This window comes from Calidris pugnax, unplaced genomic scaffold (genome assembly GCF_001431845.1).
Source record: "Calidris pugnax isolate Ruff unplaced genomic scaffold, ASM143184v1 scaffold31, whole genome shotgun sequence".
In the NCBI taxonomy this organism is placed as follows: domain Eukaryota; kingdom Metazoa; phylum Chordata; class Aves; order Charadriiformes; family Scolopacidae; genus Calidris; species Calidris pugnax.
The window spans coordinates 5320310-5339012 of NW_015090786.1; the positions used below are offsets into that span (position 1 = coordinate 5320310).

Genomic DNA, 18703 nt, shown 5'->3' on the forward strand with positions numbered 1-18703 from the left:
TTTTATTCAAAGCAACTTAATAAATGTGCATGAATCTAACCAGGTAAATATCCAATCGCTTGATTTTCATGTTGAAACATTCATTTTGCACAAACCAAATTGTGTTTACAAACGCAAAAGCTGGGCTGGTTGGAGTCACTACCTAGACTGAGATGGTGGTCTATTTATTAAAAAAAGCAAGTAGATTTAAAAGTTTAACTTCAACAATAGGAGGAAGAAATCAATTGTTACCATGAATTGCACGAAAAGGTTGACTTTAATTGCTTCTACTTAATATCCATTTCTATACTGAACAGAAATAGCCAATTCAGCATCTTTTTTAATTATTATAATCACTTAAACCTTGAAAAAATTGTATGAGTAAAGTAATTTTAATTTAACAACTGAAAGATGGTTGAAAAGGGACAGCAGTAACGATCCTGTACGTAAAATATGAAAGTCTAGTTCTTGTTATACAAGATATTCAAACTTACATTTTCAGGTCCTTTAGTTCCCATGTAGAAATGGACCATTGTAGATATGGCTTGCAGTGAAAGCAAGAACTGGCTCTGAAATACGCAGATATTGAATTACTTGAAAATACATACAGGCATATACACACCTAATTCCCAAACCTACAAGGCTATACTCACTTCCTCTTCTCCCATTTTAGCGAATTCGTAAAGAAAGGCAAAGTATTCTGTGAGATGTTTACTGTGAGGCTTAACACCATGCTCCATAATTGACAAAAGAGTCTTCACAAAGCGTGTTACACAAGAGCGACTCCCGATGTCTTCCACAGGACCATCCATGTCATCCGAACTGAAAACAAAATCCAATTTAGATACTTCACACACAGGGAATATAAAATCATCTTGAACCAGTCAAAAAAAAAAAAAAAATCAGAAAAGCTTAGTTTTCTACTCTGTCCGACTCTCGTACTCAGATCTCCAACACTTTCTCTTTTGCCAAGTGTAGGCTAGATAACAACGTGGCTTCAAGTAAGGTAACACCGATCATTCAAAATGTTGGAAGGTTAATAAAATTGGCATTCTCAGTCAGGAACAAAATTCTTACAAAAACAGTATTAAGGGATCTCCTACTTAAAATCATTGTCTTGATTTGCATGTCAAATTTCCCGACTTTCAAGAAAGAATGCTGTTACAGCTCATTTTACCATGGAGCTAAGGCAAGGCAGTCTCCTAAACACACATGGGGGATCCTGACAAGGCAGAAAATACCCACTTGCAACCTTATTCATCTGCTGAAAGTTGGAACTTATCACTGAACAAAACAAGCGTCAGTCTTTTAAAATAGGGCTTCCAGAGAAAATTAATTCTATGTTTTGCCATGAAAACTGTATCTTCATGTCCTGAGTTTTGTTATGGCAGTATAGTTATTACAAACCCTGACACTTTTTCTCTGGAAAAAAGTTATTAACAGGATCGTAAGCTTAACCCAAGAGATGAAAGAAAAAACACTTCTCTTCTCATTATGTATCAAAATGAATAAATATTTCATGATTGGAGACAAAGAGACAGCTTTCTTGATAATTAGCAGAACAAACCAGAATCAATAGGGTTTTTTTCTACTTTTGACAAAGCCTGTGATTTAGCTATACCACACAGGACTAGGCTCATCTCCAACCCCTTTTATTGGGTGTACAAATAAAATTTGCACCTGTATGCCTCTGGATCCAATTTACAATGGGATTCTCATGTAAAAGGAGTGAGATTTACACGTGCAGCATATTACTACTGGCAATGAAAAGAAAGACTATGCTGAAAATCTAGTCTAAGGAAACAAACATTTCAAACAATATATCTTTAGACATTAGCTTTTCCAACCACAATATTTTTAAATAAATCAGAGCACTTTGGGTAGAATAATAAAGAACTATTAAAACATCACTATTTTAGGTTTACAGGATCATTCTGAGTAATTCATTAAATAAAAGTGCTTGCTGTAAGGCATGTAATAAATAGAAGTTTTCAGGTGTTATTATTTTACCAGTCTTCCATTCCTGGCTGGAGATACAGATGTGCATGCACTGGCCTCAGTCTCTGTATCACATGAATACACAAACGCTGGAACATCTGCAAATGCAGAAGTAAATGAACTCCACATGTTCATTCTTTTACATATATGTCAATACACATTTTCTAAGCAAAGAATATTCTGTCTCCAAGTACCACTTCCAGCTCTATGTGATTTAGAGTTAAAGCTGAGATTGAGACGCCCACATTCCATTTCTTAGTGTACTGACACCTCATATGGTTCTTATTAACAGATCTGATGGAGGAATCCTAAACCCAGTTTCTAATGTTGGTGTGCACTGTACACCACTGAAACATGACACGACTGCCGCTCATAAACATTATTTTTTTCTCCTATTTTCTGAAATTTTCACATAACTTTTTATAGCCAGGGGCCAAATAAAAAAAAAATCATGCCAAAATTATATGAAAATTTCAAGGAAATTCCTTCCAGTAATTTTTAATTTGTAAACCATCCATCAAGGATTAGAGCTTTGCCTAAGATCTTGCATAGCTTTGCCATGAAATATTTCCTTTGCTGATGTGTTGCATACAGGAAGTAGTATGTTTCTATATGGAAATAGTACTTAATAATAATACTCAGAAACTCAACTGAAGGATTCGGGTGAGAGAAAGTAATTGCTAAAGTTTTTACCTAAACAACTTGCAAAGGAAGTATATTTCTCAGTGAAACTAATAATAATATTTGTATCTGTGAGTATCTAAATGCTACTAATATTGGGGCTTTTTTCAATTTTAAAATTTCCAGAAAAAGGTATTAACAAAATTTTGTGGCATAATATTATAAAATTAAATCTACCCACAAAACCCAAATGCAGAAGTTTAGAATTGAAGCTTTCATGAGTATTGACTATACATAATTATTTTTAATTTTCTGAAGGTGTATCTTGATGCATTACTGTTGAACCAATTCAGAAAAAAAAAATGTAAAGTGTTCAAATTTGTAGAAATCAGGAGGGACCTGTAGGAACCTTTATTTGCACCTATTGTGACATTTTGTGATCTTAAGTGTACACTGACTTCGTTTCCAAAAACAATAATGCTCCCATGGCCAAATACATTCTCTAAATCATATGCAAGAATGGAAAAGACGAAAATTAGAGGTATTAATAAAAACTTTCAGAATCATGTGTCATAATAATTGTCCATTTCTGCTCATGGGTCAAGTAGTCACCTGGCTTACAAAGGAACATTTTTTCTTACCTGTCTTACAATCTGATTGGGACACTTTATTAGAATCTGCATTGGCCACCAATCATCATCAGCCATACGATCCAAAAACCACTGCAGAAGACACATACTTTGTTAGTTTTGTTCCCAACTTGTTCTAGTCCAATCTTCTTTTTGCATGATATTTAAGTCTGAAGAGAAATTGATGTTACTATTATTAAGGAATAAGCAAGTTTTAATCCAAGGGAAATCTAAAGGTCTTCCATGCGTGAGAGGAAAGCAATAAAGATCAATAGCATAAACATCAGTATCAATTTATATCCAGTATCTTCTTATCCCTGGGTTCTGCAGGCCACTATTCAGTTATCCGGAAGGACACGCTTATCCTGAAAAGTGATGTCAACAGAATAAAAAATGATGCTTACAATGGAGCATAAGCTTAAGAATCTTGTAGAATAGGGATAGGCTTAAACAAGAATGTAGATCCTGAATTAGATCCCATTTGCACTTTAACATGTGGAAAAGCCTTACTATCTCCAGAGACAGAAACGGTGTAGAAATAACAGCGAGATCCATTCAAAGTTAGACTCAGCAAATAATACAGCTGAGTATTCCGCCTCCCAGAATTTCATTTTAGTCACAAGGAAAGACAGTTTAAAATAAAGAATCCAAATTGTTCTTCCTTTTATTTTAATTCTACCTGAGTATTCTTTACTATATTAACTGTCTTCACTCGTTTTAAGCATCTTAGGACCACAGCATACTAATGAAACTGTATCACCCAACATTACTGAACGTTACAGAACAATTTAACAACCTAGAACCAATCTATAAAAGAAAAAGGTATTTTATTCATTTTGACTGGATAACGTCTAATGCAGGGTACAGTATGTACTGGGGCCCTTGTACATTTAAACTATCACAGAAAGTCTATCACAAAATTTTCTTCAAAACCCCAGTGAATTCTTTGTCTACGGTTTCTCAGTCCCTCTCCACTTTGTCCCAGACACCCTGCAGGCAGCATCCTGAAAAATTTTATATAAAAACATTACTCTGTTTGTTTCTCCTTCTACCAGTTTTCAGTCTTTCTACATATTGGGTTCAAGATCCGCAGCTTTACAAAAAAGGTGCTGTACAAATTTGTTTTCAGCTAAGTCTGACATTAGCTGTTCTTATGCCCTTTCTAAGTCTCTTCATTGCACCGCAGCCTTTCAACTCACCACCCTCTTCCCTTGCATTCAACTCCAGTCCCACCCATTCTAGCCCTTAAATGTTACTCTGTCTTTCCATTTCTCTTGTGTGATTTCATTTGAACGCCTCTTAATTACACAAATCAGTATGTAATAATCAATCAAATAAAGAGGTTGTGACACTGCGCGTCTCTTATTCCAGTGACAAAATGATTTTGGCCTGTGGTCTCACCATAGGCTTCTGAAAATAAAAGTCAAGTCATTCCCCAGAATCTGCATTAATCAGAGAGGATGAATTTCATCTCATAGTGCACAAATATGCCAAATACAGTAGTTCATAGTCCAAAATATTCCAGGGATACGAACCTCCAGGAAAGTTAAACAATATATAGAAAGTTGGTTTGTACTTTGCTGAGTTCCTAAGTCACTTACTTCACAAGCTGCCTGACTGTTATTAAACTGTTTTGTTAACAGTTCAATCCACTGAAGCATTGTAGGCTGTAAAAAGAAATACAGAAAAACTATAACTTAAAATACTAAATTACAACTTAATCTTTAAACATTTCTAAATGAACTATTAGAACAACGAATCTTAAGAACAGTTATTAACACTAAATGCTTTTAAAACTAGTAAGTTGCACCTACACAAAAATAACAGTATATACATTGAAACTAGTGCAAGTTGCACATAACATGTAGTAGCTATCCATGTAATGCTGTCCAGTTGTAATTGCAACCATATTCTTCTAATTCCAGATAATTTAGAATTAGCAACATTATGTCATCACAGATGAGAAAGAAGTAAAATCTGATCGAGAATAAAGATGGTTCACATAGAACTTCCTTATTGCTCATGTTAGTTTGTATCTTAAAAATTCCTGAGCACGACTGTTGCTCAATGGCAAACAATCCTCTCCACACCAGGCTTTACCAAGCGCTTGTTGAGGTGCGAATCACCCAGGAATTTTCAAATGCAAAGAACACAAGATCTGTTGTTCCTGATGCTTTGCTGAGGCAAAATAAGCTAAAACCAGAACCCACATTTTTTCCACTGTGCAGCGCTTACTCTAAGTGTGTTAAATGACACTGTTTAAACACCAACTTTGTATTTTCTATGGTACTTACTACATCTCAAAATCACTTTGAAAATTAAGAAGTACAGGCATACTTTTCACTATATTCATGCAGCTACTTAATGAGAATTTACAAGTAAATAGAATACCTTTTCCTTTGAATGAATAAATGTCTCTAGTACAAAGGAAGTGCTTAACTGGAAAAAAAAATTGCATCATTAATTACAGAATGCCTCAATTAAAATGTAAACAAAGTAAAATTTAAACTAAGCATGATATACTTTTGAAGTACTTACCTTTGCTGTCATCAGGGAAACCGCTTTTGGATCTGGTAGTGTGCTTGGGATGCTACTACACAACTGCCACATAAACCTAGAGTCAGTAATTTTATTTGTTAATTAAAATAAATAATGAAAATCTGCAAGAAGAAAAGAAGCATTAATATTACATTTCTTAAGAAAAACTTACCCAAAATATGTATGTTCAAAAATGTTCTTGTCTTGAAGAAACTGCATGTTATCATGCCATATCCACTGAAGAAAAAATGCTAACATCAGATACAAGAAAGCAGTTTATTTCACTACAGAAGCATGATTTTAAGAATATTTAAATGCTTGCCATGGCTAAGAAAACAAATTTTTTTTCTTATGAAAAATATTTCTGGAAACACTTTCTTTATTTCAAAGGACTGCTCAAAGTTGTTGTATTCATACTATCACGAATATTAGTTTTGCCGGCCATATGACTGCAGTACAGAGCTCAGAACCTTCTCCTCTTTCTGTCATCTCATTTTTACAACCGAATTACTCATGTTTTTAGGCTGATATTTTGAGAACTGATCCCACATGTTAAAAAAGAACCACAATTTAAGGCCATATTTTGATGTCTGCAATAATGTAGTAACTTAAAAAAGCAAAAAACTTGCTAAACACATAGTTTCACTGAGATCACTCAGACTTCCCAGCAGCCAAGCTAGGCATGTCTAAAGGTTGAAGTTCTGACCCAAAGCCTGATGAGCTCTGTGAACTCTTGTTAAATTCTTAAGGAGTAAGATTTGACTCTTCATCATTAACCAGGAAAGGATTTCGTGCCAGGTCCCCCCTGTTCCTCTCTCCAAAAAGATATTTTTGACCAAATCTGTTTATAGCATTTCTCACATAAAAATATTTTAGAAGTTTAACTCTGATAAAATCTATTACTTATTTTAACACCAAGAAGGATAAAAAGCACGATCTGATTTGCTGGCTAGAGATGAAAAGTCTTTTTAAGTTAAGAACCTAACATGTGACAGATGATAAAGCAATACTTCTGGCCAGAGGAAGCAGGAAAAGTGGCTTTTCAGGAGATAAAAAGGGAGAAGAATGTCTTTCAAATCCTGTATTGGGGATCAGTGAGATCCCCAGTGAAATACACTGCTCCTGCGTGCTGCCTTTTCCAGTTCCTCAGACCATACATGGCTTAAATACTACATTTACTTAAATAGCCAAGTATCCTCAGAGCAGCCCTCATCCCTGAGGAGAGCAGGGAGATGTAGCTGCTACTGGGATTTGTTCCCCTGACCCATTTTACTAAAACCTGGGCTAGTCTATGGCTATGGGGAGGCAAGGATCCTTTCCTGACTGATGCTCCCTATCAGAAGCAGCATGAATAGCCACAGATCATATATTGCTTTCACTTAGAATTTCACAGCCCACTAGCAAAAGTGCAAACAGCTGGAACTATTCTTTTATTCTGTCCCCCCTCAAAGCAATAAGTTGTTGAGAAACTGAAGGCTGAAAAGGATGGTGGTTAATGAAAATGCTGCAACTGTTCAGCAAATGTTGATAAGCACTCACAAAACCTAAACAAACAGTTCTCTACCATTTTTTACAAATATGAAGCAGAATGACTCTGAATATCTGAATTAAAAGATACAGGACAGAATAAGAAAACATCTGAAATTCACATACAGTGGAGATTTTAGTTCCTATCAAACACCATTCTTTTAAGGAAGACAGCTAAATGAAAGGATTATCATCTTATGGATTCAGATTTTATTTGTTTTCCTATCTTTATTCTGATTCCTGATTTGTTTAAGATTTCTTATTGTATTTTAAAACTGGTGTTAAAACAAATCAACTTGTACCTCCAGCAATTCTGATGAAACATCAAATTTGTAGTCTTTGCCATTTTCCTCCTCTGGTTCCATCCGTTTATAAAACAGCATGTAAGCACTGTGCGTCTTTAAGAAAAAAACATCTGTATAATTTTTGCTTTGAGAGATAAATCATGAAAGTAGTAATATAATCATATAACAAGTGTTTGGAAGAGAAATACCTTTTCAAAGGAGAAGTCCATAAATTTATCAGTAACAGAATCATAAGTTTTTGTCTGTCAAAAAGAAAGTAAAACCATTCATTACAAGCTTTTTTAATGACCTGGTTATTGACAGTTTGAGATAAATGTGCAAGCAAACTATTTCATGACATTTGCAGAGAGGCTGCCGACAATTTATTTCTTGCTCAAAGTAGTCTTCTTTCTTTTTTTCTTCTACAGTGGCCTATTCTGATTTTTCAAAGTTGCTATGCAATATCATGACCTGTATCTCATGCAATTTCCTGTCTCATCCATCTCATTGACACCTCTTTTTTTAGGCACCTATAGGTATTTTATCCATTTGCCAAACAAAATAATTTTGGTTTTTTTTTTTTCCTGCATATTATCAGACAAGAAGATTTTTTCTTATTCACAGGACTGTTTTAGTAAGATAATGGATTTTTAATAATGTGTTTTATATAATAACAAATAATTATTTAAAAATTACCAATTCAAGCATAACCTGAGAACATTTGAGTACTGTTCAACAGTTATTTGTATTAATGCTGTGTAAAAATATTCAGATTGATGTGAAAGCGCAGTGGGCTGACCCAAAAGACAAAGCTGATACTGTATTAAAACCCCTTGCTTTACTGAAAGCAAACGAACATCAATTTAGCAAACTTTATCCTCTTACAATAAAAGGAACAAGCAAAGCTATTTTAAGCCTGTAGATCCATTAGCTGGAAAACTCACTTAGTAATATCAGAGCTCAAACTTTTCTGCTGAACAATAGGATAGCTGTACACAGATCTGACAGGTTTTTAGTTCAGCTCTGTCTCCAGTGGGAAAGGATCTGACTGTAAGATGTTCACAGACCAGAATCGGGAAGTGACTGACCCAAGGCATAGACAAAGATCAAAAAGCCCTGTTTTTCCAGAATAGGTATAAGCTTGGCATAAGCCTTCAGGTCTGAGCAAAGCCATCCAACTGAAAGATTCCTCAATTAGTTGCATACTAACTTTTTTAAAATAAGTAAATAAATAATATGATGATAAAAAGCAGATCTAGTGAAGAAACACGTCTTCTTTGGAGAGGAACCACTGATTCGTTTTGATTCGTTATTAATACCTACACTACACTTGTGACACCTGTCTTTTAAAACTCAAAAAAAAATAATCTAGATTCATATTCACAAATTAAATTATATGATGGTTGGTATGGGAGAAATTAAGACCCTTCTTCTTTACCAACTTAAATTCTGTTCTACAGAAAGCTTAGAAAAACTAGAAAGGTTGCATCACCAGCTTGCAAACACTCTCATTTTGCCAGGTCTTTCATCTCCCAAAGGAAGGGGAGACCCTTTGAAGAGATCGATGGTGGCAGAACAAACCATCTACATGAACATAAGATAAAGTATCACCTGCACAACAAAGATACCAAAAGTTTAATAAAACACAACTAACACTTCTACCCGTTCCATCTGCAGTCACAACAGATGGCAGACCAAAGGCGAACGCTATGGAATACTTCACAGAAGCCTTCAGAAGAGACATGGTAATGGTTGAACACGACAACAATAAAAGTAATAACTTACAGTCATTTCTCCACCAAAACATTCGGAAGCAAGCTGGGCAGAATCAAATGGTTTTACTTCAGCATCATTGAAAAGATACCTGTAAAAAAGTAAGCTTTTGAAACAACTGCTGTTTGTCTGTAGGAGCAAAAAAAGTGTAACAAGTACTTAAAACGAATCTTCAGATTTAAGTATGCTTATTAATTTCTAATATCTTGTTTGAATTGCAGCAGACTGAAAACTGATCCCAAAAGTGACTTCCTTTCAATAACATCAGTAAGTCATTTCAGCAGTCCTTGATTTTCTTTTAATCAAGAGTTTCATTAATTTCCCCATTTTTCCAGCCTGACTCTGGTACTGATACGGTTTTAATGCAGCCAATATTCGCCTTTTTGTTTTCAATTTGAGTGAAATGAAAATAAAAATTTTAAAAAGGAGAACCATTCCATGTAATAGTAGAACTCAAACTGGAAGGGGACAGAGAAAAGTGGTACACTATTATGTATTCCCTTTGGAGCAGGTATTGGGCCACTGTTCAAAAATGTTTCAAAAATGCTCCAGCTAGCTGTTCTAGAGAACAGGATTAGAGGAAATCTTGTCTCCTATTCCACAGCCTCATCCGAGAACCTGAGATACATCCAGATATGACTGGGGGACAGAGAGTTCCCTGTTTTCTTATGTCACCTAGCAAGACCCTCCCTTATTTCCATGCCCATGTCTCATCCCTTTCCCAGGCTACATCCCCTAACTTTTTCTCCCTCTTCACAACCATTGTATGTAGGAATTTCCAAATTAGAAGTGGGATATCATGGGTTAAAAAAAAAAATTATTATTTTTAGAAGTACTACATTGCGTTTATTAATCTTTCTATTACTTATGTCTAAGAAGATCCTGTCTCTCTCTCTAATCTTTGAAAAGAAAGGACAGAAAAATAAATGCTATCAAATACTCCAGTTTGTCACTGTAAATTGCACCGAGGAGGAGCTGGCCAATAGGAAAAGATCATCAGACAGACAAATTAAAACATGAAATGTAAATCCAAAAAGCGTAGTAAAAGTAGATTTAGATAACCCAGGTATTGTAACAACATTTCTGCCACACAGGATACAATGACTTTAAAGCAAATAAAAATTCAAATTGCTGTTTCAGTGAAAATGGACAAAATGAAAAGGTCCAAATCCCACAGCCATAAATGCAACTGTATGCTCAGCCAAAGCTAACAACCAGATTTGATGAAGGACAATCTATTAAATCTTACTATTCATTTGTACAGATAAAATAGTCATTGATATTGATGTCAAGAAACAAGCTTTGGCTGTAACGTGAGGTCTGCAGGGCAGTCTCCTGCTGTCCCTGTGTCCAAGGCACTCCACAAGTAGTACAGCTACAAACGAACTTGTGTGCTAATAAATTCATGTACTTACACCTATACAACATCTTGTACTTCTGAGGAGAACCTACAGCACGTATCTCCTATGCAACTGCATCTGACAAAGTCAACAGGTTTTAGTTATTTAAACATAAGGAATTATCAATTTTTGTTTTGCTTAACTCACCATTTGTTGTTTTTGTAAGCGTGAGGATTGACAATATCTCTGATAAAACTGTAGTAATGTCCACCATCTGCTGTTCCCGTATGAACCGTTACGCCTATCAGATCATATTCATAACTTTCTGTTTCTTTCAAATATTCACCATCTTCCTTAAAACCTGAAGTAATTTAATACAATATTTAATCAGTTATTTCGTAAACACCTGGATTTTAATATTACACTTTTCCTGGAGCTGCAGGAACTCCACGATGAAGACAGCCAGAAAGTCCACACCCAGAACAAGCAGCGTAGATCCCAACTCTCATGAAACAGCTATAGCTTTTTTTGCAAAGCATCACTACCAAAGAGATCGGGACTAATAACTAAGTCATTCTGAGGTAGCATATCTTATTTATGGTGGCAGTCAGTCAGCTGTTTGCTGATGTTCAAGCATTACCCTGCAAAATCAGAATAGGCCAGTGACAAACTGTATGTAACTATTGGTAATTTCTCTCATACTTTAAAAACAAATATAAGAATTATTCAAATTGAGCAGCGTATGAAAAGAAATGCAAATTGGCTGGTGTTCTCATATTAAATAAAATATGTGACTTCGGGAATACACGTTGAGTAAAACTTATGTTTGATTTTGTTTTCTCAAAAAGAAAATCACTGCCTGTATGCATATGCTATATATACAGATCAAAGAGACAAACCCTGTTGAATTCATTTTATGAGGCATACCTTCTTTTCTGTCGTTTTTTCCCATGAGGAAATCTTCAGTGTAAGGTGTCATATCCAAACGCAAAGGGAATGAAAAATGTGTATTGACTTTCTCCTTCATCATGGTTACCATATTAAATGTATATCTCATTGTGTTGAAGCTTAAAATACGAGGTAGTTTCTTAAAACACGCCCTGAAGGATTAAAAATAATCATGATTTACGAAAACTTAGTGAGTTGAATTGCATTTTCACAAAGATTTTCAAGGCATTTATTTCAAACATAAAATTGGCAATCTGTTGCTAAGTCACATAAATATAAAATTCAGCCATCGTAATGCCCTAGAGCAGGGCAGTGTAACTGGCAGCAGAAAGGTCAGACTCAGCCTATGGAACAATTCTGTTTAGCCTACTGTCGTGCCTTGGAAGAAATATCAAATAGGCTCAGACGGCACAAATGACAATTTTCTAAAATGGTATCATAAAATGAGTCCTGAAAAAATTTAACGATGCAAATCCCCTCACTAGACAGAGTTACTACCTTGTAACAGACAAGTATCAATGTAGACCATATCTGGTACTAAATCTCATGAACTTCACACTAGTTATTTTAAAGTAGCCCACTCTTTCACTCCTATCATTTATAACAGCTACAAAACCAACTATGAGGCTTTTCATCTCTAATAAAGAAACTTGTTAGTTGCAATATAAAGATAATATAAATTTTTTATTTAGCTATCTTTTTAATAGAAAACTTTTTAATATATGAAAACATTTTAAAAACTACTAATTTTAATTAAGAATTTTGGGATTATGTATGAAACCTAAGCAACTATTCTGCATCACGAATAACACAAGCGTTGAACAAACTCTGAAAGAATTTTGTCTTTTAAAAATGGGAAAAGTTACAGATTTCAAAAGGTGTAATTTCTACAAATTTCTTTTTATTTACATTAAAAAAAGAGTCACAAACATTTTACTGTCTAGGTGATCTTTGGCTCAGATGCCTGGTATTCTTTGTTTCAGAAATTTGATTTCTTAGTTATGTGCTTATTTGCACAGGTACCACATGCTCACAGGCATAAACAGTAGCAAACCACAGTACTGTTTTATCTAAGGGATTATTCAGGGGGATTATTATTATTCTAATTCAAATAGTAATTTCAGTAATTTACTAAACTTACTAAGAAGAAACATTAAGACTGTTTAGTTCTTCTTAATCATACCTTTTTTCAGCCCGCACTTTCTTCCCACAATGAGAACATGTATACATGTTGTCACCTTCCAAGGTATCTTTAATAGTGACTTCATCAAGAGATTCCTATGTATAATAATAATAATAATAAAAAAAAAGAAGCAGCTTATATTTATCTTAGATATTTATATCTCATGCTTGCATGGCCTGCTTTACAAACCCCTCTTTTTCAACCCTATAGTGAGTTTAATTAACAATTCCGTAAGTTATCAAAGGTGGTCAAAGGCATCAAAAAGTTTGCAAAAAGAGCATGCACATGAACTTAGAGTATGACAGGAAAAGCAGTTTCTAACCCAAACGAAAAATTAAGGAACCAATTCAGAAAAATGGTACTCAATATTCCACACTGTCGCGAAGAATTCAAGTGCTTTAAATTCAAATTCCAAGTGCGGAGATTAAGAGTTGTTTAAAAAACTCAAAAACCTAAAAATTACTTTTGGTGTAAATTTTAAAGTATCTTAATAATCAATAGTACGTGTATATATCAAATCTCCTGACATTTACAATTCTCTCATATAAAATATGGCCATTGCATTTCTAAAACACAGAAAGGAGAAAGTGATTACTGACTGTCACAGAGTCTTTAGTAATTTCTAAATGGCACCAGCTGAAACACGTTGCATTGAAAAGATGAAATGATTTGACCAAACTGCCTATTAACATCAATCTAGGAATACACCAAAACTAGAGTACAGATACAGAAAGTATCAAGATATTCAACAGCACGTGGTGCAGTTTCTTATCCTTGATTACACTCATTTATAATTGTGATCTGTGCTACACATCTCAGCCTGGCATTACTTACATAAATATTCTTCATATCTGCCACCTGGCATCTTACTGTATAGAACTCTTCAGCAGTCTGACTTACATGCTCACAGTCCTAAATCACAGCAATGAAAGAAAAAAGCAGTGAAATAACTGTTCTTGAGAAGTTAAAAAAAAAAATTATCTTGAAAGGATAAGGATAGGGAAAGAATACTTACCAAAGAAACAACATTGTTTGTGATAACACCGCCAAACAAACTTTTCACTGTATTTTTCTGCAAATGAATTAATAAATTCTGTCAAGTAATCTGAGCAAATCTGTGAGTTTTCAAGCTCCCTTTTGCTCCCTCTTAATAACTCACCAGTTCTGGAGACATTTCTTCTATTTTTGTTATTAGGTCAGTGAAGAACTCAGTCATATCTTTCTGCTCTCCAGTGTTCAGTGGCTGCTTATCCATGGTATAGGTTTTACAGAACGGCCTTGGATTGTATGCTTTACATTCACTTTCCTTCAGGTAAAAAAAGTCAAGTAAAATAAATCAACACAAATCCTTATATTTTGAAGTTACACAGATATACCAAACATACACATACAAATGTCTGTTTTAAAAAGAACATACTTTTACATACAGTGTCTATATATGCCTATTGGGCAGCAGAGTTGTTTAAGTGCTTAAACGCTTCTGATAAATTGCAAAGCAGGTTTTTAACTAACTGATTATCATTATTATGATATTATTAAAATATTTTAAAATTATTAAATTATATTTAGTAATTACTGAATAAAATTAAAAGAACTTGGCTGAAGATGCAACAATCCAGTTTCTGCAAAGCTGTTCAGATACAAAATCTAATATGAGGACCACCAGCCTGTATTTATGTATTTCTGGACATTACTGACTGAAATCTTGACAAGCACTTCATTCTCATTCAGATTTCTCTATAGCATAAAACTGTACAAAATCTATTGTCAACTGCATGTGTTCAGTTAGAGAAAAGAATGTGCAGTATAAAGCAATTCTTTAGAATACATCCCCCATTCCACTCCCTTGCACGCTGGGAATGCAGAACTTATGTACAGCAGAAAGAACTTTGTTCCTGTAAACAATACTATACATACTACTTTCTTTTAAGGATGCATGGCAAGATATTCTTCAAGATTTTAACGATGGTAAATCTTCATATGATTTTACGTTCCTATACTATTTTATGTTTTTGTAAATACCTAGATTTATTTTTTCTATGATTCATGGCAGGCTACTATATGCCTAAATTACTTTCCTCCATTTGTCTTGAAAGTGGTTAGGAATTTCTTTCACAAAAGCCAGTGCCAAGAAAAAAAACCTCCCAGCTTTCCTCAGTTTTCTTTCTTCATTATAGCAGAAATGTTTCACTATTTTAACAACAGCGAACACCTGTGAACTGCCTCAATTTCGTTTGGTTCTGGATTTTTGAAATTGTTGGTTGCTTTTTAATGCTTTATTTCAACAGATTAAACTTTAAAATATTAGAGCAAGAAAAATGTACAGAAATTACATATTTTATTTTATCACCAGGGAGACTGGAGCAAACAAATGGTTCCATGATTAAATAAAAAAATCAAGCTTAGAACCCTTTACATCAAGGTCCACGTGACAGGATGAATGACAATGGTGTTAGACATCCACTCATGGCAGAGCATTTGTTAAAAAGAAAAAAATAATTTCTTGGGATCTTGGCATGGAGCTCATATCGAATCAAACCATTCTAAGAGGAGAGCCAACAGGTGTTTGGTGGTGATGGAAGCCTGTGGCTAGGGTCAATGCAGCAGTAGCTTCAGTCAGAACTGAAGCTACACAGCAGAAACTCCTCAAAAAAACTCCTCTTGCTAAATTCTTTTAAGAACACAGTAGACAATCACTAATGTTTGAGACCTGGTGCTTGCTCATTACAGTTGGTGCCCAATATTAAACCCTATCTTAGATTAGGATTTACACTACCTCTTCATGAAAACTATTATGCCAGTGGATGCTTAACTGATTTGCTGAGTAACAGCTTTAGAGTGGGTAAAAACTATTTCAGACACTCACTTACAAAACTTAGGCCCAATGGACTTAAGCTGCCAAGAATTTACATATAGAACGGTAACTACATTTTTCTTACCTTTTTCTTTTTTTTCCAAAAATAGGATACTTAATAAAATACCCTCTTTTGCACCTACCATTAAGTATGTAAACATTTTCTGGAGTTCGAGTAGAGTGGTCTTGTGTTTCATATCTTCTGAATACTAAAAGAAATTAATAAAAGACTACTTTATCTTTGTGATCATGACTTCCCAAAAACAGCCCTTAAAAAGCAGATGAAGCAATTACCTTTTCAAGTTAAAAAAAACCCCACACTTTATTATGGACAATTAAGAAAAATGATTGTGTATATGAACACACAGTACACTATTTTACACTTATATATAAAGCACTACCTACTCATTTTTTGGCACATCAACATTAAACCTAAGTCAAAAAGTAACTCTATTTTCAAAAAATTTACTGCAGCTAGGAGCTTTGGGGGAGATATTACAAAAGACTGTAGTAATTTTGGAATTTTTTTTTCAATTCATAGATGTTGTGGGAGTTCTCATCAACCCTCTATATAATACATTTCTTGCGCTGACCAGTAGCTTCCCTTTTTTATTTTTTATTTTTATTTATAAATAGCTATTTCTAAATGAAGCGATAACTACCAGTAAGTTAAATGATAACAAAAAATAATGAGGTCACTGCCAATTAGGGCGTTTCCCACATTATGTATGTCCTATTGATGCCAGGGACTAAAATGAAGCTCTCTCTTTTATAATAAATATCTAGAAATAATATTATAATATTTCTGGAAGTTAAGCAATGTATAATAATTTACAGAAGTACCTCTGATAGCATGAGATACATGCTCTGGGACTTTATAAACATTCAAGAAGAATGACATTTATTCTAACAAAATGACAAATTAGGAGTTAAAAAACAACAAACAATTCAGTAAAACCAAACTTGAATAAATATAGTTGATAGCAACAGAAATATGAGTTTGAGAATATGTTTTATATCAATGCCATCTTAAGAACATCCTGCATTAAAAATGTATTTTTTAAAGCAACCTCTTCACTTTAGACACCAGCAAAAGAACCCAACTGAGCAAAAAGCAAACTAAACTCCTGCAGAAATAGCCTTTTTCAAGAAATGTCTTAAAAGTAAGTCAATACTTTATTAGCATTTGCACTGATTCTAAATATAAACTTTTACTAAAGTCCACCCAAGGAACAGAAGACCCTCAAGCATACCTTTGCAGTGAAGATTGCTTGTCTGGCTTCTGGTATCATGTACAGTTGCTGAATAGTAGATGCCAAGTAACATGTTGCTCCAAGATTAGTTAGACCCACAAATCTACATTCAGCACGAACATCATCATGTGGCCAATAGTCCCATTTGTAAGGAGCATGGGAAGCTGAAAAAAGTCAGTCACACATGCAGAAAAAAATAAATTCAAAGTGTACGTTAAAAAGACATACTTACAATTAAAAGCTTTATGTGTACATTAATAAAATACATCCTGTTATGCATTCTACGTTTACAGGTATGAGCCAGACCGTATGCTCTTTAAGAAAACACACTATAGGTACATCTGGAAAATCACTTGATACAGTGACAAGCCCTTCTAGATGTCACACTATTGTGGGCCACAATTGGTTTGCTGTGCTCTCCAAAGCGTTATTCATGGCAAGAGTCACCCCTTACATTTGTTTTAGCAGGAGTATTACACGTACTATTGGTCTTCCAGCCTCTACCTTTAAACTGAAGTTTGGTAAAACTACACCACGTTTTCATCATTAAGAGCACCCATAAATTCTAAACATGGGCTCCTATGTGTTTTTATACATGTTTTTTTATAATGCAAGACTCTCTCACAGCACTTGCATTGTCTAAACCACTGAGAACATACTTTAGCTGATAACATACACCACTTGTCCCAAACGTACACCAGTCATTCCCCCAGTGCACAAATTACTCATAATTTCTACTATCTATTCCTATGCACCCCTATGTCACAGTGAAAGAAAGCAAAGCAGAGTCTGTGCAACCAGAGACTCAGGTCAGGGAGCCTTCCCTTCACATAACAAAACACTGATTTGGTCAGAGATAACCACAAATGAAGCCAGACCTTTTTTTTTTCAGAAGAGAAGCTGGTTTAAGAATGACATCTACTATAACAGACACCAGGCTAGCAAAAGATCTTTTTGACCAGTACAAAAGATGGATAGATGCTTATCAGAGATAAGACACAAGTGCAGTGAAATAAAGTGGTTGGCTATACACAAGCTTGAACAAACTTGGGAATATTTTTTATAGGAAGAGAAGGAATGTTTTTTACTGCACTTCAAAGCCATATGTACCAAAGAAATCTGCAATCTACAAGAAAAATAGGGCTAAGCAAGTGAATTGCCTGGAGAATCAGGTTAAAAAGACATTTTCTTTCCCTGTTTTCTATTCCTCTATATTTCTTACCAGATGTAGCGATCTATTTCTTACACAGCATTGCACTAGACAAGTTAGGCAAGTCTGACAGACTCTTCTTAATAAGCCTTGTTCTGATATGGCTGCCAAGAAATCGGAAGAATGGGAAGGTTCTCCTTATGTGCCAGTCAAGAAGATGGTAACCAGACTAGACAAACCATTTGTAAGTGGTTAGTACTGCTTCTAGCCACTGACAGGCTTCTCTTCCTAGCATCCCACGCAGGAGAATGGAATGGGGAATTAAGCATTTGAGCTGCAGAGGCACCTACATGACACAAGCACTAAATTACAGAGGAACTAATCCAGTGTCCAAAGAAATTCACCCAGGTTATCTTCCTTGGTAGGCAAGAAGTTTGACACAAGAACTTGCCACGCATCTAGCTTTGCTATTCATCTCCAAGGATATCATTCTCCAAAAAGGTAGAATGTCCTCTAAATAATTCAGCACCTCTGCTGGAGTATATGCTCAGATACATAGAAAAAAAGCAAAAAAGGAATCTTTATTTATTTATTTATTTATACGATCCACAAAAGCTACGTGCATT

At 34.7% G+C, this 18703-nt stretch overlaps 1 protein-coding gene across 1 annotated transcript in view; it reads right to left on the minus strand.

The window, feature by feature from the left end:
* Positions 1 to 18703, minus strand: part of USP34 (ubiquitin specific peptidase 34) — a 110003-nt gene that overhangs the window by 20640 nt on the left and 70660 nt on the right. The window contains 19 exon segments of the mRNA XM_014966347.1: positions 474 to 548; positions 633 to 801; positions 1990 to 2075; positions 3240 to 3320; positions 4829 to 4894; positions 5619 to 5666; positions 5766 to 5841; positions 5938 to 6002; positions 7595 to 7690; positions 7786 to 7839; positions 9362 to 9440; positions 10897 to 11050; positions 11617 to 11789; positions 12821 to 12915; positions 13655 to 13732; positions 13836 to 13892; positions 13980 to 14126; positions 15818 to 15883; positions 16928 to 17091. Of these exon segments, the coding sequence (XP_014821833.1) occupies positions 474 to 548; positions 633 to 801; positions 1990 to 2075; positions 3240 to 3320; positions 4829 to 4894; positions 5619 to 5666; positions 5766 to 5841; positions 5938 to 6002; positions 7595 to 7690; positions 7786 to 7839; positions 9362 to 9440; positions 10897 to 11050; positions 11617 to 11789; positions 12821 to 12915; positions 13655 to 13732; positions 13836 to 13892; positions 13980 to 14126; positions 15818 to 15883; positions 16928 to 17091 (1829 nt within the window).